Source organism: Mobula birostris, chromosome 8 (assembly GCF_030028105.1).
Source record: "Mobula birostris isolate sMobBir1 chromosome 8, sMobBir1.hap1, whole genome shotgun sequence".
Classification (NCBI taxonomy): domain Eukaryota; kingdom Metazoa; phylum Chordata; class Chondrichthyes; order Myliobatiformes; family Myliobatidae; genus Mobula; species Mobula birostris.
Genome location: NC_092377.1, coordinates 159,616,863 through 159,641,828, shown reverse-complemented (window position 1 = coordinate 159,641,828; position 24,966 = coordinate 159,616,863). Strand labels below are relative to the sequence as shown.

The 24,966-nt window shown below is 44.5% G+C and overlaps 1 protein-coding gene across 2 annotated transcripts in view; it reads right to left on the bottom strand.

The window, feature by feature from the left end:
* LOC140201867 (methylcytosine dioxygenase TET3-like) overlaps nt 1-24,966 on the bottom strand; it is a 330,696-nt gene that overhangs the window by 223,641 nt on the left and 82,089 nt on the right. The window contains exons 1-2 of one of the 2 annotated variants that reach the window (XM_072266614.1): nt 18,261-18,427; nt 17,901-17,957 (exon numbers count right to left, since the gene is read on the bottom strand). In XM_072266614.1, the coding sequence (XP_072122715.1) occupies nt 17,901-17,957; nt 18,261-18,326 (123 nt within the window). In that variant the 5' untranslated portion in view covers nt 18,327-18,427. Of the gene's footprint in view, nt 1-17,900; nt 17,958-18,260; nt 18,428-24,966 lie in introns of those variants that run through there. The other variant, XM_072266613.1, reaches the window with a different exon arrangement.

The following is a 24,966-nucleotide window of genomic DNA, read 5'->3' as shown; positions in this document are numbered from 1 at the left end:
GTGGAACACACTGCCTGGGGTGGTGGTGAAAGCATTTACATGAGGGGCATTTAAGAAATTTTTAGATTAGATTAGATTAAGAGGACACACAGTCCTCTTTTATTGGCATTTAGTAATGCATGCATTAAAAAATGATACAATATTCCCCCGGTGTGATATTACAGAAACACAGGACAGACCAAGACTGAAAAACTGACAAAAACCACAAAATTATAACACATAGTTACAACAGTGCAAGCAATACTGTAACTTGGTGAAGAACAGGCCGTGAGCACGGTAAAAAAGTCCAAAGTCTCTTGAAAGCCCCACATCTCACGTGGACGGGAGAAGGAAGAAAACTCTTCCTGCCATGCCGGACCACAGTCCAACTCTGAGTTGTCGAAAACTTCGAGCTCCGACCAGCCTTCCGACACCAAGCACTGAGCACCATCTCTGCCGAACGCTTCGATCCCAGCCCCAGTCGCCAGCAGCAGGTAAAACCGAGGATTTTGGGGCCTTCCCTCCGGAGATTCGCAATCGCACAGTAGCGATAGGGAGATAGATGATAGAAAACAGGGGGTTATGTAGAAGGGAAAGGCTTACTGGATCTTAGAGTTGGTTAAAAGGTCAGCACAACATTGTGGGCTGAATGGCTTGTACCATGCTGTAATTTTCTATGTTCTGTGATGCATCTAGTACTTACTCCAATTTAATATTAATGTGCCCCAGAACTTCTTTGCTCCAAAATAAATCTTCAACTGCAATTTTCTCCAACTTTCTCCTTTGTGAAAGTTCTTTATTGAAACCCTCGCTCATGTCTTCTGACAGGTCACACTGATTGTTCCTTTGGTCGCTAATGAGTGTCACTCTATTTCTGAATATACTCATAAAATGCCTTAGGATTTTCCTCAATCTTATCTGCCATTTATATTTTGTAGTTCTTCTTTTCTCCCTTAATTTCTACACACTCTGTGTTCCTGAAGAGCCTCCCCTGATATTCAGTGGGCTAGATCTGTCATCTTTCAAGTTTCACTGGAAGAGCTATTTATTTACAGTTGTTGGATTTGACATTAGGTTTTAACGGCTTGACTGCAGTCTCCCATCACTGCAGGGCTTGTCAGTGTCTGGGACAAAGAAGCAAGCAGGCTAAATCATTACAGACGTTACCCACCCAGCAAAACATAAACACAACAGATTCTGCAAATGCTGGATATTCAGAGTAACGCACACAAAATGCTGGAGGAACTCAGGTGGTAGTAAAGGCAGAAACATAATGGGCATTAAAGGAACTCTTAGATAGACACAAGGATAATTGAAAATTTGAAGGTTATGTGGAAGGGAAGTGTCTACTCCAAATTTTGGAGTAGATTAAAAGATCGGCACAACAGGGGCCAGAGGACCTGTACTGTGCTATAATATTCTATGTTCTATGTTCTAAATGATACCAAAGAAACAAGCAAACACAGGTCTGTCCTGGGATAGCAGCACCTACAAATAGTTCAGTGAGAAACTTGCTGAGCTCCAAGACGTTCAGGAATAAAGGAAAATTGAAAGAATTGATGGATCTGTTGAAAAATTAACCCAGGGCAAAGCAAGTTAGTGCAAAGGTTGAAGATTGATTTACAATTCTTAAAAACCTACGGAAGTAGAGACCGAATATGCAGCTGAATGTGATCATGAGTTTGCCAAGATGGCAATGCCAGCCGGTGGTGTAGTGGCATCCACACTGGACTTTAAGGTGAGTGGTCCTGGGTTTGAATTCGGCCAGCTCTTTGCACGTTTTTCATCCGTGCTGGGTTGAGTGTCAAGCTAGCAACTGGGCTTCATAAAAAGCACACAAATGCTAAAGAAATGGCAAAGTTATTTACTTATTTATTTACTAGTATTATCACCTTTTACTTCTTCTTCTTCTATATTATGTATTGCATTGAATTGCTGCTGCTGCTGCTAAGATAACAAATTTTCACGACACATGCCGGTGATAATAAACCTGGTTTGGATTCTGAATTTGCCACCCGATGAGCCACAAGGCGTGGAGAGGAATAACAACAACAAACTGTCTCAGATGCTAAGGGGAAGGGATTGTATGCAAAGTAAGTGATGACTGTATTGGGATGCTGCCATTATTAGAGATGAATCTTACATTCGAGCACACATTGAAGATTACCCAAGCAGTATGCAACCATCAAGTACAATCAGGACTTACAGGTAGAACCAAACATTCCAGTGAGCATGCGGACAAATAGCAGAATAGCTCAAAGTTCAAAGTAAGTTTTATTATCAGAGTATGTCAACCCTGAGATTTATTTTCCTCTATAGAAAAAGTAACTGTAACAGAATCAATGAAAGATCAACCAGAGTGCAGAAGACTACAAACTGTGCAGATGCAAATATAGCCATAAGTAATGATTACTAAATCGTTACCCAATACTCTTCCAAAGCAAACTGAGATGATCACCATCGTAAAGAAATAAACAAAGGCTCTTGAAGGGGGGAGATGAGGTAACTGGATGCTGACTTAGGCAAGAAAAATGATTTATAAAGCCAAGCTAGAAGGAATAAGGATAAAGTAAATCAAATGCAATACAAGTTAAAATCTCTGAGTTTCTGCATAAAGAAACCGAATGAAGACTGATGCAAAGGCAGCGCTTACATTGTTTAATGAAAAGGGGACTAACTAACCAGAGGAAAAAGGACCAATTGTCCTCATAAATCTATACTCGAGTGGCCACTTTATGAGGTACAGCAGTGGTTTTCTGCTGCTGCAGCCCATCCACTTCAAGGTTTGGCATGTTGTGCATTCAGAGATGCTCATCTGCACACCACTGTTGTAATGTCCGATAATAGAAGGTGTGCACTTAAGGTGAGAGGGGGTAATTTCAAAGGAGATACGAAGGGCAAGATTTGCCAGTCATTGGATTTTTTTTTTGCTTTTCACACCATTCTCTATAAACTCTAGAGACGGTTGTGCATGAAAATCCCAGGAGATCAGCACTTTCTGAGATGCTCAAATGAACCCGTTTGGCATCAACAATCATTCCACAATCAAAGTCACTTAGATCACCTTTCAACCCCATTCTGATGTTTGGTCAAATCAACAACTGACTGTTTCGTCAACTATTTATCCATTTCCATAGATGCTGCCTGACCTGCTGAGATCCTCCAGCACTTTGTGAGTATTGGACTGAACCTCTTGACCATGGCGTGGAGAGGAGTAGCTCTGGACACACAACATGTTGAACCTTGAACTGGATGGGCTACAGCAACAGAAGATCACATCAGATTGAGAGGTGTACCAAGTTAAGTGTCCACTGAGTGTATATTGACTATATTAAGTGTTACGATACCTCCTCAATCTCTTGACAATGGTGTATAGAACAGCATCTCTGAGCGCACAATACGTCGAACCTTGAACTGGATGGTCTACAGCAGTAGAAGACCATATCGGGTTGAAAGGTGTACCTAATAAAGTGTCCAACTGAGTGTATATTGACCATATTAAGTGTTAAGATACCTCTCCATAAACTAAGAATAGTTCAGAGCAAATATTTTGCCCAACATATTGAAGGAATTTAATGATACCAAACTTTAATGACATCCAGCAAAAGCAGTCATGTCTTTTAACTCTCAGACTTCCCGCCAGAGTACTTTACATGTCTAACAGTTCTATATGTATCACGCTGCAAGTCAGTGCAGAAGGAATCAATTAACTCCCTTCACAAAGTCTGTGTAGATTTCAGCTCAAGGACCATAAATCATCAGGGGCACATGTTGAGTACAGCTTTAAGGATAATTGAGAAGCAGAACATTGTAGGCACCAAAGTACGAGCTGCCCTGCCCAGGTATACATTAGTTACAGAAGCTGAAGTCCAGATTTGAAACAGCTTGCTACCCAATGTCAGAAGGAACTTCTACACTAGAGTCTCTACAGTCTTCTCACTCACACAGTTTGATACCCCAATCACATCAAGACAAGTTACGTTGTTGATACATCTGCATCAGCATGGTACATTGGTAGATGCTACTTTGAAAACAGCGAGGATTCTTCAAGGATCAAAAGACACAAGCAACACAGACTACACAATATAGAATTTAACCCCCTTGTTTAATACTCAATACGAATATTGAAACAAGAGCAGGAGTGGGTCAAACCTGTCCTCCCCATGGCCGATCCAACTTTGGCCTCAATTCCACATTCCTACCTGTTCCCCAAGACCCTGGATTCTTCTTTAGACAAATAAAATAAAATCACACGTTCACTGTTTTCTCAGGTAGAGAATTCCAAAGGTTCACAACCCTTGCTCTTCATTCTTTGTTAGAGTTATACAGCACCAAAACACGTTCTTCAGTTCTATTTATCCATGCTGATGAGGTTGTCTGTCTGAGCTAGACCCACTTGCCCTGCATTTGACCCATATCTTCCTGTGATTCAGAGCATACAATAGTACAACACAGTGTAAGCTTTTCGGCCCATGATGTTGCCCTGACACTTTAACATACTCTAAGATGAATCTAACCCTTCCCCTCTAGGTAGCCTTCCATTTTTCAAACATCCATTATCTAGGAGCTACTTAAAAGCTCCTAATGCATCTGCCTCTACCACCATCCCTAATGGTGTAAAGAACTTACCTCTGACACCCTGTCCCTTACTTCCCTCCAATCACCTTAAAGTTATGCCTCTTACATTAGCCATTTCTGCCCTGGGAAAAAAAAGTCTCTGGCTATCCGCTCTATCTATGCCTCTTATCATCTTGTACACCTCTACCAAGACACCTCTCATCCTTCTTCACTCCAAAGAGAAAATCAGCATCCACTATCAAGGGCCCCCACCACCCAGGTCATGCTCCCTTCTCGCTGCTGCCATCAGGCAGGAGGTCCAAGAGCCTCAGGACTCTCACCTCCAGCTTCAGGAACAGTTACAACCCTTCAACCATAACAACTCTTGAACTTCATCCAACTTTACTTACCCCGCCATTGAAATGTTCCCACAACCATCTGGCTCACTTTGAAGGACTGTTTATCTCATGTTCTCGATATTTATTGCTATTTATTTATATTTGCATTTGCACAGTTTGTGGTCTTCTGCAGTCTGGCTGAACAGTTGGGCAGTCTTTCACTGATTCTGTTATAGTTACTATTCTATAGATTTGCTGAGCATGACCATAAGGAATTAGATCTCAGGGTTGTATGTGGTGACATATATGTACTATGATAATAACGTTTACTCTTAACTTTGAAAAGCCCTAGCTCACTCCAGTCCAGGCAGCATTCCGGTAAATTTCCTCCGCACCCTCTCGGAAGCTCCCATATTTTTCCTAAAATAAGGTGAACAGAACTTTTCCCTCCAAATCTCTGCTATCCATTTACATGTCCAAAATTCTTTTAAACATTGCAACTGTACCCATCTCAGCAGCATTTCTGGCAGTCGTCCCGTTCCATACACCCACCACCATCTGTGTGAAAAAGATGCCTCACAAGTCCCTTATAACTACTTTTCCTGGCACCTTAAAACCATGCCCTCTCGTCTAATTCCGCCAGTACCCCCAAGCACAAGGTTTGCCCAAGAGGGGAAGCATTCTCTCGGTATCAACCCCCTTAGAATCTTGGACCTCCACGTGTTCAACTTCTCTCCATCCTGGTAGCGTAGTGGTCAGCACAACGCTTTACAGTGCAGGCGACCCGGGTTCAATTCCTGTCCCTGCCTGTAAGGAGTTTGGACGTTCCCCCTGTGACCGTGTGGGTTTCCGCCGGGTGCTCCAGTTTCCTCCCACAGTCCAAAGCTGTACTGGTTAGTCCGTTAGTTGGTCATTGTAAATTATCTCCTAATTAAGTTAAGATTAAACCTGGCGGTTGCTGGGCTTGAAAGGTTTGAAGGGGCCGGAAGGGTTTATTCCGTGCTGTGGCTCTATAAATAAACAAACAGAAATCTATCAACTCCTTCATCCCAGTGAACCTTCACCACACCGCTCTCAGCTACAAAGTTGAGATTAGAGTCACGGGCAGAGAAAAGGAGGATTCCTGGCAGGGGTGGGGAGGCAGAATTGATCTAATGTAAAGTAGCTGTTGGATCTGATAACATCACAATATGCACTACATAACCTTCAGCAATGAACTTACTCAGAGTTCAGTCAATGGGAGAGGGGGGAGGGATCTAACTGGATTAGCATAAGATAGGGGCTATGTGATAGCACAGTTTTGATGGGCCAAGTGGCCTGGCTCTGCCTTGTTTCCTTAAATGGCTGATGAAATCATGGAGCACTCCACTCAGAGCTGTCTCAGGGGCTCCTGCCAATGCTCACATGCTGGGGGATATTTTTATTTTCTTTAGTAAGTTAGCTTAATATTACTAAAGCATCGCTGTAACCTCTTCCCATCCTGACCTTGGAGAGGCCAGGGCCCCCAAAGTTGGCTTCAACAGGACTGGCAATGGGACAAGGTGAAAGGGCATTAAGTTTTTCTCCCCAAGGAGGTAACACTGGATTAGGGGCAACAGAGTCACAAGGCACAGAAACAGGGCCTTCTGACCATGCAGAGTCTGCATTTGCTGGAAATCTTTAGCAACACACACAAAATGCTGGAAGAACTCAGCAAGTCAGGTAGCATCCATGGAAGGGAATAAACAGCCCATGTTTCAGGCCAGGACCCTTCATCTTGACTGTTCATTTCCCTCCATAGACACCACCTGACCTGCAGAGTTCCTCCAGCATTTCTTGCCTGCCCGTTTATTTCATATATTTTAGTTTTATTTGCAGATACAGCGCAGGACGGGCCTTTCCGGCCCAACGAACTCCACCACAAAGCAATCCACCTTCTTAACACCAGCCTAATCACAGGACTTAAAGGTTCCTTAAGGTTGCTATAGCTGGGGGTGGTAATGGGAATAAGATCCCACTAATGATTAACTTCTCCCAATGGTGTGCACCTCAAACAGCCTCTGACAACCAAGTCCAGCTCCTAGCCTTCACGTGTGGCTTAGCTACTAAGCCTGCTGGAACCATCTCTACTGACGGGAGAAGGGGCAAAGACAGGTTTAAAACCACACGATGGGGCTCGTCAGCCGTGGTTGGCAGCTCATCTAGCAGAAGGAAAACTCTGATCTCAAACTCCCACTGACTTGCAGCTGTACCCACTCGTGGGGACGGCTTTGGGAGTAAACTCGAGGGAAAAATCCAGAGCTGGAGTCCCTAAGGCTGTCCTACACTGAATTGAAGGCTGACTGGCAGCTCCTTCGATACTGCTGGTACCAAACTGTATGAGTCTCTGCAGCTCATTTGGGCTCATCAGTTGCGTGGAGAGGGGGAGCTTGCTACATGGGTGACAGCTTCCTCTCCATATCGTACTGCCCTGGCCTACATATCTAGACAGCTAGGATACAATATCCAGGGTCAACTCTGACTGACTTAGACATGAGGCCTCAGAATCACAGGACAATTTACAGTGACCAATGAATCTACTAGGTGCTCCCACTGTGACCTCCTCTACACTCAAGAGTTCCCTCGTAAACTGGGGGGACAACTATGTTGGCCACCTCCGCTCCATCCGCCAAAAGCAGAACTTCCTGCTGGTCAAGCACTTTAATTCCCATTCTGACACGTCCGTGCATGGCCTCTGCTTGTGAAGAGATGAGGCCACCTTCAGTATATGGGTAGCCTCCAACCTGATGGCATGAATATTGATTTCTTCTTCCAGTTTAAAGAAAATTCCCTCCCCTCTCCTCTTCTCCTATTCCCCACTCTGGCCTCTTACTTCTTCTTACCTGCCTATCACCTACCCCTGGGTCCCCTCCTCCAATGGGTCACTCTTGTCTCCTATCAGATTCCTTCCTCTCCAGCCCTTTATCTTCCCCTGGATTTACCCATCACCTTCCAGCTATCCTCTGTTCCCTCCCCCCAGCTTTTTATTCTGGTATCTTCCCCCTTCCTTCTCAGTCCTGATGAAGGGTCTCAGCCCAAAAGGTCGACTGTTTACTCTTTTCCACAGATGCTGCCTGACCTGCTGAGTTCCTCCAGCATTTTGTGTGTGCTGCTTTGGACTTCCAGCATCTGCAGGCTTTATCGGGTTTACTAAATGCTAAGTCTTCGCAGCATTACGTGACTTAAATTGTAGATTTTGCTTAGGTTAAAGGATAATAAATGGCTGAAGTGTCTTCCTTCCACATTGTCAGTAAATAAGTGTCATCAAGAATTAAGAACAACAATCAAATCACACCACATGGTGTGAAGCACATCAACGCCTCCACTTCCTCTGGGTTCGACTCCCGCCACTGGCTGTGATGAGTTTGTACGTTCTCTCCGTGACCGTGTGGTGCTCTGGTTTCCTCCCACAGCCCAAAGACACTCTGGTTAGTAGGTTAATTGGTCATTGTAAATTGCCCCGTGATTAGGCCAAGGTGAAATTGGGGGGTTGCTGGATTACCTACTCCATGCTGTACCTCAATAAATAATTAAAAATAAAGAAACATGCATGCCTAACTGAAGGACAGTCAATTATCTCACTAGGCAGGACTAAAATGTCTACAATTGACAAATCAAAGATCAAAACTCCAGTCACAGAACATTACAGCACAAAAACAGGCCTTTCAGCCCATCTAGTCTGTGCCAACTATTCTGCCCCGTCCCATCGACCTCCACTGAAACCATCACCCTCCATACCCCTCCCATCCGTGTACTTATCCAAACTTCTCTTAGATGCTGAAATCAAACCCGCATCTACCACTTCCGGCGGCAGCTTACACCACCTTCTAAGTGAAGAGCTTCCCCCTCATGTTCCCCGGAATACTTCACCCTTAATTTATGACCTCTCACCCATTTTCAGTAGAAAAAGCCTGCTTGCATTTAGCCTAACTATACCACTCTATCAAATCTCCCCCTCGTTCTCCCAAACTCCAGGGAATAATGCCCTAACCTATTCAACCTTCCCCTACAACATGGTAGTGTAGTGGTTAGCACAATGGTTTACAGTGCTAGTGATGTGGGTTCAATTCCCACCACTGACTGTAAGGAGTCTGTGCATTCTCCCCATGCCCATGTGGATTTCCTCCGGGTACCCAGGTTTCCTCCCACAGTCCAAAGACATACCAGTAGGTAGATTAATTGGTCATTGTAAATTGTCCTGTGATTAGGCTAGAATTATATTAGGGGTTTCTGGGCAGCGCGGCTTAAAGGGCTGGAAGGGCCTATTTCGCACCGTATCTAAATAAATTACTCAGTCTTCAAGTCCCAGCAACGTCCTTGTGATCCAGTGATCACACGTTCTGTACAAGCCTTTGACTAAAATCTAATCTCTACTTCTGAAACTATAGAAATGGAGTGCTTCGACTTCACCAAGGTTTGCAGTCCAGTTCTTACCAGATTTTATTCAGTGCCCTTGACTGCCTCATTGCCAGCTGCAACATTCTGATGGTTAAACATGCAAGTATATCTTCAGCTGGACGCGTGCCAGGAGGAGGGTTGAGGGACTACCGGTGCAAGAGAGGTCAGATCGAAAAGGGGAGGGTTTTCCAAGGTCGCACTGCCCTTCCTCACAGGTGAAAATCCTGTCAGCTATTCCAAAGACGTACCGGTTGGTAGGTCAATTGCTTGGGTTAAATAGGAGAGTTGTTGGGCTGGAAGTGTCTCAATTTCTAAATAAATAAATAAATAAATACAATGGAGAACCTGCAGATGCTGGAATCCTGAAATAAAAAGGAAAAAAGAAACGCAGGAAAGACTCAGCAGGTCAGACAGTGCCCATGGAGAGAGAATCGGAGACAACGATGAAGATCCCTCATCTCCCTTTATGTCTCTGGGTCTAATTTTAAGGTTGTTTCCCTGGGTTTTGGACTCTCTCACCATTTAAAGTTCAAAGTAAATTTTATTATCAAAGTACATATACTGTATATCACCATGTACAACCCTGAGATTAATTTTCCTGCGGGCATTCTCAGCAAATCTATAGAATAGTAACTATAACAGGATCAATGAAAGATCAAGCAGAGTGCAGTACACAAACTCTGCAAATGCAGATATAGATAAGTAGCAATAAATAACGGGAACATGAAATAACAAAATAAAGAGTCCTTAAAGTGAGATCATTGGTTGTGGAAACTTCTCAGTGGATAATCTCTTTAAATCACCTCAGCTGGTTTACTTTTTTTATTATCTGGAAAACATTTCCCATCAATGTAAACTGCCCTCTTCAAAGTTCAAAGTAAAGTTATCGTCAAAGTAAATATATGTCATCATATACTACTCTGAGATTCATTTTCTGCAGGCATTCACAGTAGAACAAAGACATAAAATAGAATCAAAGGAAATCTATACACAAAGAGTGACCAACAATCAAAAGAAGACAAAATGTGCAAATAAAATAATACTAAAGGGGTTGTCAATCTTTTTTATGCCATGGGCCAATACGATTAAGTAAGTCATCCATGGACCCCTAGTTGGGAATTCCTGATCTAATGGATAAGACACTTCATACTTGCCAAGACCAAATATTCATCGATTGAAAGGTATGACACACAATACTGACATTCAGATCCTTGATTTAAAACAGATGTTCCCAACTAGGGCTCCATAGACCCCTTACTTAATGGTTTTGGTCCCCCTTCTGCCAGAAGAAATTCTGAATCACCTCACTTTTAAATGACCACACCCCATATCACCCTAATCTTGCAATTAACTTTCTCTGCTAACAAACACATAGATACATTCAGTGATCATTTTATTAGGTACACCTGCTCGTTAGTGCAAATTTCTAACCAGCCAATCGTATGGCAGCAACTCAACACATAAAAGCATGCAGCCATGGTCACGAGGTTCAGTTGTCGTTCAGACCAAACATCGGAATGGGGAAAGAAATGTGATCTAAGTGACTTTGACCGTGGAATGATTGTTGGTGCCAGTTGCGATGGTTTGAGAATCTCAGAAATCACTGATCTCCTGGGATTTTCACGCACAACAGACTCTAGAGTTTACAGAGAACGGCGTGAAAAACAAAAAAAAATCCAGCCAGCGGCAGTTCCATGGGCGAAAACACGTTGTTTTCCATCCAGGGGGTCAGTGTGAACATGGTGGAGGATTACAAATACCTGGGGATAGGAATTGACAATAAACTGGACTGGTCAAAGAACACTGAGGCTGTCTACAAGAAGGGTCAGAGCCGTCTCTATTTCCTGAGGAGACTGAGGTCCTTTAACATCTGTCGGACGATGCTGAGGATGTTCTATGAGTCTGTGGTGGCCAGTGCAATCATGTTTGCTGTTGTGTGCTGGGGCAGCAGGCTGAGGGTAGCAGACACCAACAGAATCAACAAATTCATTCATAAGGCCAGTGATGTTGTGGGGATGGAACTGGACTCTCTGACGGTGGTGTCTGAAAAGGGGATGCTGTCCAAGTTGTATGCCATCTTGGACAATGTCTCCCATCCACTACATAATGGACTGGTTGGGCGCAGGAGTACATTCAGCCAGAGACTCATTCCACCGAGATGCAACACAGAGCGTCATAGGAAGTCATTCCTGCCTGTGGCCATCAAACTTTACAACTCCTCCCTTAAAGGGTCAGACACCCGGAGCCAATAGGCTGATCCTGGACTTATTTCCTGGCATAATTTACATATTATTATTTAATTATTTATGGTTTTTATATTGCTATATTTATACTCTGTTCTTGGTTGGTGCAACTGTAACAAAACCCAATTTCCCTCGGAACCAATAAAGTATGACTATGACTATGTTAATGAGGGGGTCAGAGGAGAATGGCCAGACTGGTTCAGCTGACCGGAATACCCACACATTACAACAGTGGTGTGCAGAAGAGCATCTCTGAAGGCACAACTCATCAAACCTTGAAGTGGATGGGCTACAGCAGCAGAAGACCACGTATAAATACTCAGTGGCCACTTTATTAGGTACAGGAGGTAACGAATAAAGTGGCCACTGAGTGAATATTAACGAGCAGATTGAAATACATGGTCATGGTGTGCTGTGAAGCATATACTATTTTCTTTGTCGGACATCAATAGGTTTAACCCAATAAATCCCTTCTGAGGTGAACTCCTCATACGTTTGGTGAACAGTGTACTATGTAATCCTTAACCATATCCATCTGTGTGCTGTTTGTATCGTATGTCTAATTGCGGCTCTTAGACAGAACTGGGACTTGTACCACAATCTGACTACAAGTGGACTGAAATTAGTCTTAATCTTCAATTTTTTACTTAGGGTTATAGTGAGGGACAGGCTCTTCCAACACAACAAGCCACTCCACCCAGCAACATACCTATTTAACCCCAGCCTAATCACAGGACAATTTACAATGTCCAATTAGCCTACTGACCGATGCATCTTTAGACTCTGGGAGGAAACCGGAGCAGCCAGAGGAAACCCAAGCATTCACAGAGTGGAATGTACAAACTCCTCACAAACGACACCAGGACTGAACGCCAAGCTCTGACGCCTGAGCTGCAATGGTGCCACGCTAACCGTTTATGCTACTGGGGCGTCTTTAATACACGTGGCACCCTATAATGTGTAGGACTCAGAGTTTTGGTGGGGTGGGGACTCCAAGAAGAAGTATTGTCAAGTGGATGAAATAATGGTCAGAATGATATCATTTTAAGTTTCCAGGGTTAAAAAATAAGTCAGATTCAAGCACACTTTAGTGAGAGGCACATTTACCTTTCTTGGGTATGGCAGGGAACTTTTCAAGGTTCAAAGTAAGTTTATTATCAAAGTGCACAAATGTCACCATATACAGTATTGTGCAAAAGTCTTCGGCACATATATATAGCTAGGGTGTCCAAGACCTTTGCACAGTACTGCATTAATTTTATGTATTGCACTGTACTGCTGATGCAAAAAATAAACAATTTTCATCTGATGTATGTGAGTGATGATAAACTTGTCTCTGATGTGGGTCTCCATTGTGGACTGATGAACCAATTGCTGGGAATCAAATTACCTTGCCCGGTGTCTCAGGGCTGGGTGTGTCTGCACCTGCACCCGCGCCAGCCCAACCCACCCCAGCACTCCTTTTCTACCACCTGTCCCACACCCCTCCCACTGCGCCCCACCCTCGCCATTCCCAACATCCTTTGCTCCCACCAGATTTACAAACTCGCACTCTGCTCCACATTGACAAGTACAGCACCCTAGCTATATATATAGATAGATGCATTTTTTTGCAGGCATAACTCAGTAAATCCAAGAACCATAACAGAATCAGTGAAAGACCACACCCAACAGGGCAGACAAACAACCAATGTGCTTTTTGACTCATTCAAGTCTTTTCACTTTGCTGAACCTATTTCATTCTCCCTCTCCCTGCCTAATACAACACAATCAAGCCTTGCAAAACTTAACCTGTGGCCAAACCATGCATTCTTCAACTGAATCAGAATTAGGTTTATTGTTACTGACGTAAGTCATGAAATTTGCTGATTTTCAGCAGCAATACATTAAAAATATGCTACAAAATACAATAAATATATAAAGATATAAGTCTATAGACATTTATATATTAAATATATCGAGCAAAAAGAGAGCAAAATTCATGAGGTACACACGAGGAAATCTGCAGATGCTGGAAATTCAAGCAACACACATTTTAATTCCACGTCCCATTCCCATTCTGATATGTCTATCCAGGCCTCCTCTACTGTAAAGATGAAGCCACACTCAGGTTGGAGGAACAACACCTTATATTCCATCTGGGTAGCCTCCAACCTGATGGCATGAACATCGACTTCTCTAACTTCCGCTAATGCCCCACCTCCCCCTCGTACCCCATCCGTTATTTATTTATATACACACATTCTTTCTCTCTCTCTCCTTTTTCTCCCTCTCTCTCTCCTTTTTCTCCCTCTGTCCCTCTCACTATACCCCTTGCCCATCCTCTGGGTTTTTCCCCCCTCCCCCTTTTCCTTCTCCCTGGGCCTCCTGTCCCATGATCCTCTCATATCCCTTTTGCCTATCACCTGTCCAGCTCTTGGCTCCATCCCTCCCCCTCCTGTCTTCTCCTATCGTTTTGGATCTTCCCTTCCCCCTCCCACTTTCAAATCCCTTACTAGCTCTTCCTTCAGTTAGTCCTGATGAAGGGTCTCGGCCCGAAACGTCGACTGTACCTCTTCCTAGAGATGCTGCCTGGCCTGCTGCGTTCACCAGCAACTTTGATGTATGTTGCTTAAAATTCATGAGGTAGTGTTTTTGGGTTCATTGTCTGTTCAGAAATCTGGCGGCGGAGAGGAAGCGGCTGTTCCTAAGACATTGAGTGTGTGACAATCAAAGCTGAAAATGAAACAAACTTTGATCCAGAAAATAAGAACTTTCACTCTCCATTTTTCACCTTTTAACTTTAAGCTTCACCTTAATCTTAACCTTGCAAAACTACTCACTGACAAGACACAACTGTTGGAGAAGGTTTGCCATCAGATACAGGTGTCCCCCGCTTTTCGAACGCTCGCTTTACGAAACCTCACTGTTACGAAAGACCTACATTAGTTCCCTGCTTTCGCTAACAGAAGGTGTTTTCATTGTTACGAAAAAAAGCAGCGTGCGATAAAAGGCAGCGCGCGCCCCGAGCAGCCGCTCTCCCTCGGATTCGGAACGGCATTCTCGCCGGCATTGCTTAAACATGTGCCTGTGAGCAGCCGTTTGCAAGATGAGTTCTATGGTATCAGAAAAGCCTGAAAGAGCTCGTAAGGGTGTTACACTTAGCGTAAAACTAGACATAATTAAGCGTTTTGATCGTGGTGAACGAAGTAAGGACAAAGTGAGTTTGGCTTGTGGAAGCTGACGAAGATGATGTTGAAGAGGATTTGGCATCCCATGACCAAGAACTGATAGATGAAGAGCTGATGCAATTGGAAGAGGAAAAGATAACAACCGAAACCGAATGAGTAATGATAAAGTACAACTTTAATTTTGAAAGGGTACGTCGGTTTAGGACATACTTGCAAGATGGTTTGACTCCTTACAAAGAACTGTATGATAGAAAAATGCGCGAGGCTCAGCAGTCAAGCAAGCCTTCCACATCAGCCACAGCAGACGACGAACCTCGGCCTTCGACATCGAGGCAGGCAGGCATAGAAGAAGATGAGCTGCCTGCTCTAATGGAAACAGACGACGATGAGATGACACCCCAGTGTCCCACCACCCCAACCCCCAGGCCGCGGACAGATACTGATTCGCGGAGAATACAGCGGTAGCCGGGAGGCACACAGCACATCTTTAAGAAAAAAGCCGAAACAAACATGCTAATTAATTAGGTGCCGCCCGGTTCGCTGCCCGGAGGGTGGGGGCACTGCACCACCCCAACCTCCGACAACTCAGTCTAACACACCATCATCAGTGTGCTTGCTGTCTTCCCGATTCCCGTAAGTGATACTACACTGTACATACATTATTTCTGCTTTATACAGGGTGTGTATTTTTATGTGTCATTTGGCATGATTTGGCAGCTTCATAGCTTGAAGGTTACTGGAGAGCACTTGCGCCATGTTTCCGCCGAGAGCGCTTGTGTGAGATTTTCACTACGGAGAACAGTTCAGGCAATGATTGTGGAAAAGTATTTCTACTTTATATAGGCTGTGTATTTATCATATCATTCCTGCTTTTACTATATGTTACTGTTATTTTAGGCTTTATGTGTTATTTGGCATGATTTGGTAGGTTATTTTTGGGTCTGCGAACGCTCACAAAATTTTCCCATATAAATAAATGGTAATTGCTTCTTTGCTATACGACATTCCGGCATACGAACCGTTTCATAGGAACGCTCTACCTTCGGATGCCGGGGGAAACATGTACACATTTCCAAGAAGGAATGGATTTCAAATGGAACGCATCTGAAGCGTGTCAAAGCTACTCTCTCTACTGGGGGGTGGGGGGGGGGGAGAATAATTGTGCCAATAGCGAATTATGATCCTCATTCTGACCAGCAGAAGCATAATGCACCTCCTGTTCGGATCCTGTAGCACATTCGCTTATATGATGACTCACGGGTGACGTGTGCAGGAGTAGTGTTTGTAAACCTCAGAGCCATGTGCTTGCAGCCAGCATGATTGCCAAATATGCCTGCCAAACAGCTCGCATGCCATCCCGCTAACCTTTCCACAGGGCCCCCTACACCACGTGAGTGTTACAGCTAAATATCATTACAGTACGAGCTCCATAATCCAAGAACCACTTCCGTGCTGTGTGGCTGCCAGCCCTCCTGCCTATTCGTGCCATTTGGATATAGTCCTGTAGCTCTGGAAAGGAGCTGCAAAGGAGTTTGGCGGGTGCGGGAAAGAGGATGACTTCAGTTTAAAAAGCAGCAAAATTCAGCTTACAAGTGATCACTTAATTCAATTGTTGTGGAATATTTCATAGCAAATACCTCTTGCCCCTATTGCAGACTGCAGGTGCAAGTTGTAAATTCACACTGTTGTCAGAGTTTATCTATGCAACGTCACTAAATAACCAGCCGTCACTTAAACCTCACCATTTCACACCTCCGTTTTTTTACAGACTGCCAGTAGCGAGGAAGCGGAAAGAATCCAGGGGAAAGACAACCAAGCCAATCTCACTTCTGGACGACTTTTTGGTTAAGTGTGCATTACTTTGCATACAAAGCTCCCTACCCCCCCCCAAAACAAAAGTATTGACTCTTAATTTAACAGTGCCCTTCTCTTGGGGACATGGGTCAAAGCAGGACCAAGCCTTGGAAATTCTAATGGTTTTGCTTCCCAGTCAATCACTGGCAAACGCAAGTAAGAGAACAACCAAGTGCTGACTCATCAAATTAAGAGGCCTGTCAGTTTGGCTGTCAAAGCGTAAATGGTCTGCACTGTAAAACAATTCAGCTAATTAATGCAAATCACCATCCACAGTTGCCGCACAAATTCCAGCTGGTGCAGTTTTGAAGTTCTTGCACAAAAGGGGGAAAACAACAATTGGAATATGCATGCATTGGGGAAAGAGCAAAAGGATTCAGCCTCATCGTAACAAAGTCCCCTCTAGACAACCCCCTTATCACATTACCCAGAGAGAGGAAAAAAACCGTCTGTTAACTCTTTAAACTCAGATGGAATCTGCCATTCCTTTAAGCAGGAGAACGGACTCCCGGTGTCTCACTCCAACATCCGAGCTTACACTCCCCAGCACACTATGTCCTGAAAGTTTTGATGGGTTAACATTTAACCAGAACGTTGCTCGGAAACCCAAATACATCAGCTGTAAGGGGAAGCAAATAAGATTCAACATTCACGGGGCAGACAGATTGTTAAGGAAAATCTTGGCCCCTTTTTCCATACTGAAGAAAATCAAGATCAGTGACAGATGATATAAAATTTGTTGTTTTCCAGCACTGGACCTTAAAGGCACAAAATCAAACAGTGCTGTGGTAAAAGCCATCTGAAAAATTGGCCCAAAATGCCACAGAATAACAGCACACACTTTGTGGAATTATAGTTGGAAATTTCAGATTTGTTCATCTACACATTGTTGGAGTGTTGCCGTGCCTTTTTCCTTTGCACAGACTTTGCTTACATTTTCACGGCAGTTCTTGTATACATTCTGATGCAATAACAACATCAAATGGGAGCATATGTGATTTGGAACTCCTTTTGTTTGTGCATAATTACCCTGGGCGACAGTATGCTACCCTACACAATGATAACCTACCAAAGAAAAGACCTACATATTCCTGACTTGCCTGATCAATGTGCACTTGGGCTCAGTGGAATGTGTTTCAACCGCTTCTTCACAAAAAGAATACAACACGACAATCAGGAGTGCTCATCAGAAATTAAAGACCTTTTTTTGCCTCTCTGCCTCCCTGTTTTTTTTCCCACACACTTTCCCCAGGAAGCAGAGCACTCTTCATCCTCTTAACGTGGAAAAAAACACTTCATGGGAGAGAGTGAAGCTTTGACAGAGAAAAAAACAGTTCATTTACCTTTTCAACCAGTTCTTGCTTTTGTCTTTGGGCCTTTGTGTTGTCCTTGCTCCCCACCTGCAGGGAAAAATAGAATCAAACAAATAAAAAAAATCAATTAATGAATGCGACAGTGAAGTCAGTCCCTAACGAGACCCCACCAATGAACATTGCCATAAAAATGAACTTGACAAATGGTTACTGAGCTAAGAGATACATTTGTAATAAAGAATGATGAATAATCTATTTTTAAAATTGGTGTTTTAGTGAATAATTAGCAGTCCATTAATACATCTAGAAGAAATGGACACATAACATGGCACACAAGTCTTTTTTTAAAAAAAAATTAGCCTTCAAAAGCTTTTTTGGAAATATACCTACACTACACCTTCTATTTTCCAACACTTCTCTGAAACAGTTTCTGATTTCTCCATCAGAAGCAGACATTGCAGGCAGCCATCTTGCCTCCCTCTCTTTGAGCTATGTTACAGGCACTGTGGTACATTAGATTTTTTTTTCAGTCAGACTCGAGCATCATTATCATATTTCTGAGCTCCATCAAAACCCTCTCTCTCCCCCCCCGCCCTCCCACCACCGACCAAACCAGCAGCAGCAGCAACAGCTCAGACTTAAAATGTGACTGCAAGTCCAGGCTCAGCCGGAATAACCAATCGGCAGATACTCCCGGAGAAGGAGAGTGGAGGGAGGGCGGCTTATGTTAGCTACTTGTCAATTGTCTCCCTCATTCAGGCTTTCTAAATAACACCACTCCTATGTGGTATCTATGCAAACAGGCAGCAGGAGAGCAAGTGGGAAACTGTGGAATGGAGTAGCAGATGGAACACTCAGCAGGGCTGCAGAGTCAGTGCAGCTGACAGAACCTTCCTTCCTGCTTGTATGTGAAACAACTTCACATGCAACTGTGTCGTCCTCCCTGTCAGTCTATGTATCTGTGTGTGTCTGTCCGTGCACGCGCACGCGCGTGTCTGTTATCTCTGTGTGCTCCTGAATCAGCGTGGACAACCTCACTCACCTCAACTCTGAACCGATTCCACATCCTACAGGCTCACCTTCAAGGATCCTACAGCTCACATCCTCAGAGTTATTTATTACTTTTTTTGTCTGCACACTTTGCCTTTTTTATTGCACTTTGCTAGCTTGGCAGTGGTAGTTTTTCATTGATTCTATTCTATTTCTTTATTCTACATTCGCTCCTAGAAGACAGCGGTGCGGCTAATGTAGATGAACTGAACACACTGATGATGGAGAGGGAGAAGTGGAGAGTCCGTCATCGTGCCCGACGCCGGCCCCCTAGGCCTGAGTCGAGGTAGTAGTAGTAGTCTTTATTCTAATATGAATGCCTGCAAGAAAAGGGCAGCACCGTGGCGCAGCGGTCAACACAAGGCTTTACAGCGCAGGCGACCCGGGTTCAGTTCCCGACGCTGCCTGTAAAGAGTTTGTACGTTCTCCCCGCGACCGCGTCAGTTTCCCCTGGGTGCTCCGCTTTCTTCCCACAGTCCAAAGGCGAACCGGTTGGTAGGTTAAATGGTCATTGTAAATTGTGCGTGATTAGGCTGGAGTTCAATTGGGGGATTGCTGGTCAGTGTGGCTTGGAGGGACAGAAGAGTCTGTTTCAGGTTGTATCTCAATAAAATAGAAATGAATTTCAAAGTAATAGACACACACACACACACACACACTGCTACTCAATTTACTTAGAACTTCGAACTTAACAGTCTGCATATACTCAATGTGTGGGTGTTTCTGTGTATCTCTGCATATATCAATATCTACACGTGTATGTACTCTATGTGTACGTGTGTGTGTGTGTGTGTGTGTGTGTGTGTGCGCGCGCGCGCGCGCGATGGGGTAAGGTAAAGAGTATGCACGGCACACAAGAATTGCGCTGGAGCAGCCCAGTTTGGCTGCACTTTACAGCAGCTGCAGCCAGAGCTGCTTCACAGGCTGCTGTCCTGGGTCAGTCAGGGGTCAAAGTTTGCAGCAACAGGATTCAGAGCAGTGCAGTGCTAACGCTCCCGCCCTCATGTGGCCGCGGTGAAGCCCCACACAGAAGCCAGTCCTGTCGCGCCTCGGCTGCACGAGCTGGTGTTTGCCTCTGAGGCAAAGCATCTCCTTCTGTCCTCTGGCTACCCCTTCGGGCTGGTACTGTGCCTTCCTGCCCATTCACCCTCACATTTTCACTCTGGGTCTGCAGCTGCTGATCATACTAGCTGCTCCGATGACATCCCCTCCCTTCTCCATCGACTCATGCACTCCTCCAAAGTCTCTCCCACCTCCTGTAGCTCCACCACCATGCCTTCCTGCTTCAGCCTCATCCCGGGAATTTTCTCCCAAATCCCAAAGGCTTTCCTACAGTGATTTCTTATCCTTTGCCCTTAAAGTTTCTCCCCACTTCCCCAAAGTTCAGGCAGTTAGTTCCTGCCTGGACGTTATCCAGCAAACTCTCTCAGAACCTGCAAACTGACGGTCACTGCTTTCCGCCACTTCCCGCCAGGTTCCCATGTGCTTCCTCCTCTCTCTTTCCTATTCCCATCACCTGCCGCCTTCTCCTCGCATTTTTCTGTCTTCAGCTCACCACTGCATGCTCAGGATATTCCCTCCCTCTGCCCAGTCCATGGGCGAGTTTATGATGGAGGGGCAGGGAGCAACGTTCTACCCATGTCTATCCATTCATAGCAATATGGTGGTGCACCCTGGGTCGCATAGCAACATGGTGGTGCGCCCTGGGTCACATAGCAACATGGTGGTGCACTCTGGGTCGCATAGCAACATGGTGGTGCACCCTGGGTTGCATAGCAACACAGTGATGACCACGATCTCAGAGCTCCAGCGACCCAGCTTCAATCCTGAATTGGGAGACCTATTGCAGTGCAGGGTCCCTAAGAGTCAACTTGCAGGTTGAGTCTGAGGTAAGGAAGGTAAATGCAACATTCGCATTCATTTCAAGAGCATTAAAGTTTATTTACCTATACTTTTACTTGCACCTTTTGCGTTCCTGTGCATATTGGTTGCTTGTCAGTCTTTGTGTATAACTTTTCATAAATTCTATTGTATTTCTTTATTTTCCTGTAAGTGTCTTCAAGAAATCAAGTCTCAAGGTAATATATGGTGAGATATACACACTTTGATAATACATTTACTTTAACCTTTGACAAGAATATAAAAGCAAGGATGAAACCTTTGAGGCTTTATAAGGTATTGGTCAGATGCGTTTTGGAATATTGTGAGCAGTTTTGGGTCTCTAATGTGTCTGAACGGATGTGTTGCCATTGGAGAGGGGTCAGGGGAGATTTTCAAGAATGATCCCGGGAATGAAAGGGTTAATGTATGAGGAGTGTTTGATGGCTCTGTGCCTGTACTTGATGGAGTTTCGAAGAATGGGGGGAGCGGGATCTCAATGAAACCTCTTGAATATTGAAAGGCCTAGATAGCGTGGACCTGGAGAGGATGTTTCCTATAGTGGGGGGAGTCTAATAAAACAGCAGAGCAGACTCAATGGGCTGAATGGCCTAACTCTGCTCCTATGTCTTATGGTCTTATCCTTGGTGATATTTAGCGTTCTCCATGCCAGTAACCCAACCACTCTGCGGTTGAAGAATCTCCAACATATTAATTTTATTATTTAAGCAACACACACAAAATGCTGGTGGAACGCAGCGGGCCAGACAGCATCCACAGGAAGAAGTACAGTCGACGTATTAGGCCGAGACCCTTTGTCAGGACTCATTTTATTATTATTTATTTATTAATTATTATTTATCGAGATACAGCACAGTTCAAGCCATGCCGCCCAGCAACCGTCAATATAACCCTGGCCTAATCATGAGACATTTTACAATGACCAATTGCCCCACTAACCGGTACATCTTTGGAATGTGGGGGGAAACCAAAGCACCCGGAGGAAGCCCACACATTAAACAGGGGGATGAACAAACTATAAACAGCAGCAAGAATTATGAATAGGTCACTGGTACTGTACAGCATTGCTCTAATCACTACGTTACCATGTCACTTCGGTACCAAGGCTGTCAAATTATGTGAAATTCTTCTGCCACTACTTAACACCCTCAGCATTGGAGTCGGGACATTGTGTTGCAGTTGTGTAAGACGTGGATGAGCCTGAACTGGGAATATTGTAAACACAAGAAGTGCTGCAGATGCTGGAAATCCAGAGTGACACATGGACAAAATGCTGAAGGAGCTCTGAAGTTAGGCAGCATCTATGGAGAGGAAAAAACAGTCAACATTGCGACCATTTTGGATTATCTCGTTAGAGGGGAAAATGCCATTAACCGGGAAGGAGTGCAAAGAAGATTCTTGCCAGGACTTGAGGGCTTGAGTTATAGGGAGAGGTTGGGCAGGCTTTATTGGATTTTACTCCTTGGAGTGAAGGAGAGTGAGGGGTGACCTCAGAGAGGTGTAAAAAATCAAAAAGGACAGAGATAGAGTAAACGCTGTCTTTTTCCCAGGGAAGCAGAATCAAAACAAGGGTCGCAGGCTTAAGCTGATAGGAGAGACTATAAGGACTTAAAAGGCAACTTCATGTGGAGGATGAAACGCATACAGCACTGTGCAGAAGTCGCAGGCACATATACAGTATATAGCTAGGGTGCCTACGAATTTCCCACTGTACTGTTGCCACAAAAATAAACAATTTCATGATATATGTGAGTGATAATAAACCGGATTCTGATATGGGTCTCTGTTCGGGACTGAGAGTGGGAAGGGGGCAGGGAGAGGGGAATCATGGCTGGGAAAAGGGGAAGGGAGAAGTGGGGAGGGGGGTGCAGGAAGCACCAGGGAGACATTCTGTAATGATCAATAAACCAATTGTTTGCATTCAAATGACCTTGCCTGGTGTCTCAGGGCTGGGTGTTCCTGTATCAGTGCCAGCCCCGCCCCGGGGACTCCTTCTCTGCCACCTGTGCCACACCCCTCTTGCGTGGTGTTCCACCCTCGCCATTCCTAACATCCTTTGTTCCCACCAGATTTACAAACTCGCTCTTCGCTCCACGTTGATAAATACAGTACTGTGCAATAGTCTTAGACACCCAACCTATATGTGCCTAGGACCTTCACACAGTACTGTATGAAATATGCTGGCAGACAAAGTGGTTGAGGCAGGTATGAAGAAAGCAATATTTAGAATACATTTGGGCAGGTGCATGGATAGGAACCTATGGGCCTGTCATGTAATGATGCTGAAAGACTAATTTTCACCTTTATATCAGATAGACTAGGTTACTGCAATACACTTTTTACTGGCCTGCCAAAGCAATCTATTGACAAACTTACAGGATCCTGCAGCAGTTTAACTCAATCTGATTATCTACCCAGGCATAATCAAGTGGCAAACATCATTCACCAAAATCCTGCTTTAAAATACAAACTCATAAAAGAATTCATACCTGACTATAAATACAAGCCTGATCCAGTTTTAGAGTCAGAGTGCCACAAATTATATTACAACCGTTCCATTGTTACAGATAGGACAATCCATAATAATCATCCAGATATATTGCAGGATAAACAAGCAAGAACAACTTACTTTAGCCATTCCAAATACACAAAACATACAGAAATCAATAAGATTCAAGATTCAAAGATTAAAAGCATATTTATTATCAAAGAATGTATAAATTGTACATCTTGAAATTTGACTGCTTGCAGGCAGCCATAAAGCAAGAAACTTGAAACACCCAATTTTAAAAAAGACCAAAAATCCTTACGCAGAGAAAAAGAGAGAGAGAGAAAACACATACCATGCAAACAATAGAAGCAAGCCAACAGCATCCTGAACTAGACTGGGTCCCCAGATCCACTCTCGGAACAGCCAGAGTAGGCCCAAGCCAAGCCTCAGTCCTCAGTTTTCACACTAGGAGCTGGCTCAGTTCACAGCCTCGGGAGAGCGAGCAAAATCAGCCTGACCCTCGCCTCTGTACCCGACACTCATGCTTCCAGTCTATCTGTGCCAGCATTCAAATTATACAAGCACCGAGTACTGCCACGTAGTAGGACCTGGGTCCCAGCGCTCCAGTATGCCTGGGTCCCAGCGCTCCAGTATGCCTGGGTCCCAGCGCTCCAGTATGCCTGGGTCCCAGCGCTCCAGTATGCCTGGGTCCCAGCGCTCCAGTATGCCTGGGTCCCAGCGCTCCAGTATGCCTGGGCTGCCCTGTCTGAAGGCATTCTCGATCTCACCAAATCGGCTCGGCACTTGGAGCGGTCCAAACTCACACCCCGTTTAGGTGGACGGCATCGAAACTCTTCCACATCGACTCCTCTCCTAATCACACACTCCATCTCCAGTAGCAATACGAGCTCTGCCTCCTTCCCTGGTGGCTTGAAAACCTTGTACCTCACAATGTCCACCTCATCCCCTGAACTAGCCTCACCGCCACCTGCCTCCTCACTGTCTGCAGTGATAGTTCACCACAATTTGCACAATAAGTGAAATTAAGAGAGGAAATTGAAAGACTTTGGAACATGAACAGGGTACATACATTATCCCAATGGTAATATCTGCAACTGGTATCATCCCAAAGGCACTACACAATAGCATTAACCAATTAGGCCTACACAGCGATATCTATGTAAATCTTCAGAAATCCACAATACTAAACCCCACTAGAACAGGCTGAGAATTCCTAGCAATTGAGAAATTAACGTGCTTGCCCATACCCATACCTCAGGTTTTAGCCGCTTGATCTGAGAGAAAAAATAATAATAAATAAATAAATATGCAATAAATATCGAGAAATAGCGAGTCCTTGAAAGTGAGTCCACAAGTGTGGGCACAGTTTGGTGATGGGGCAAGTGAAGTTATCCCCCTTCATTCAGAGCTTGATGGTTGAGGTGTAATAACTGTTTCTGAACCTGGTGTTGTGAGTCCTGAGGCTCCTGTACCTTCTTCCTGATAACAGCCATGGTTGCCACCACTACTACATAAACACGTCCCACCTGCAATAGAGCTTGTGGGTCCTGGATAGGACTGTGTAGTCATCAAAAGATCTCACCGTTAAAGGAGTGGACATGGTCATCGGATTTCGATGGACAACCGACGGAGAAG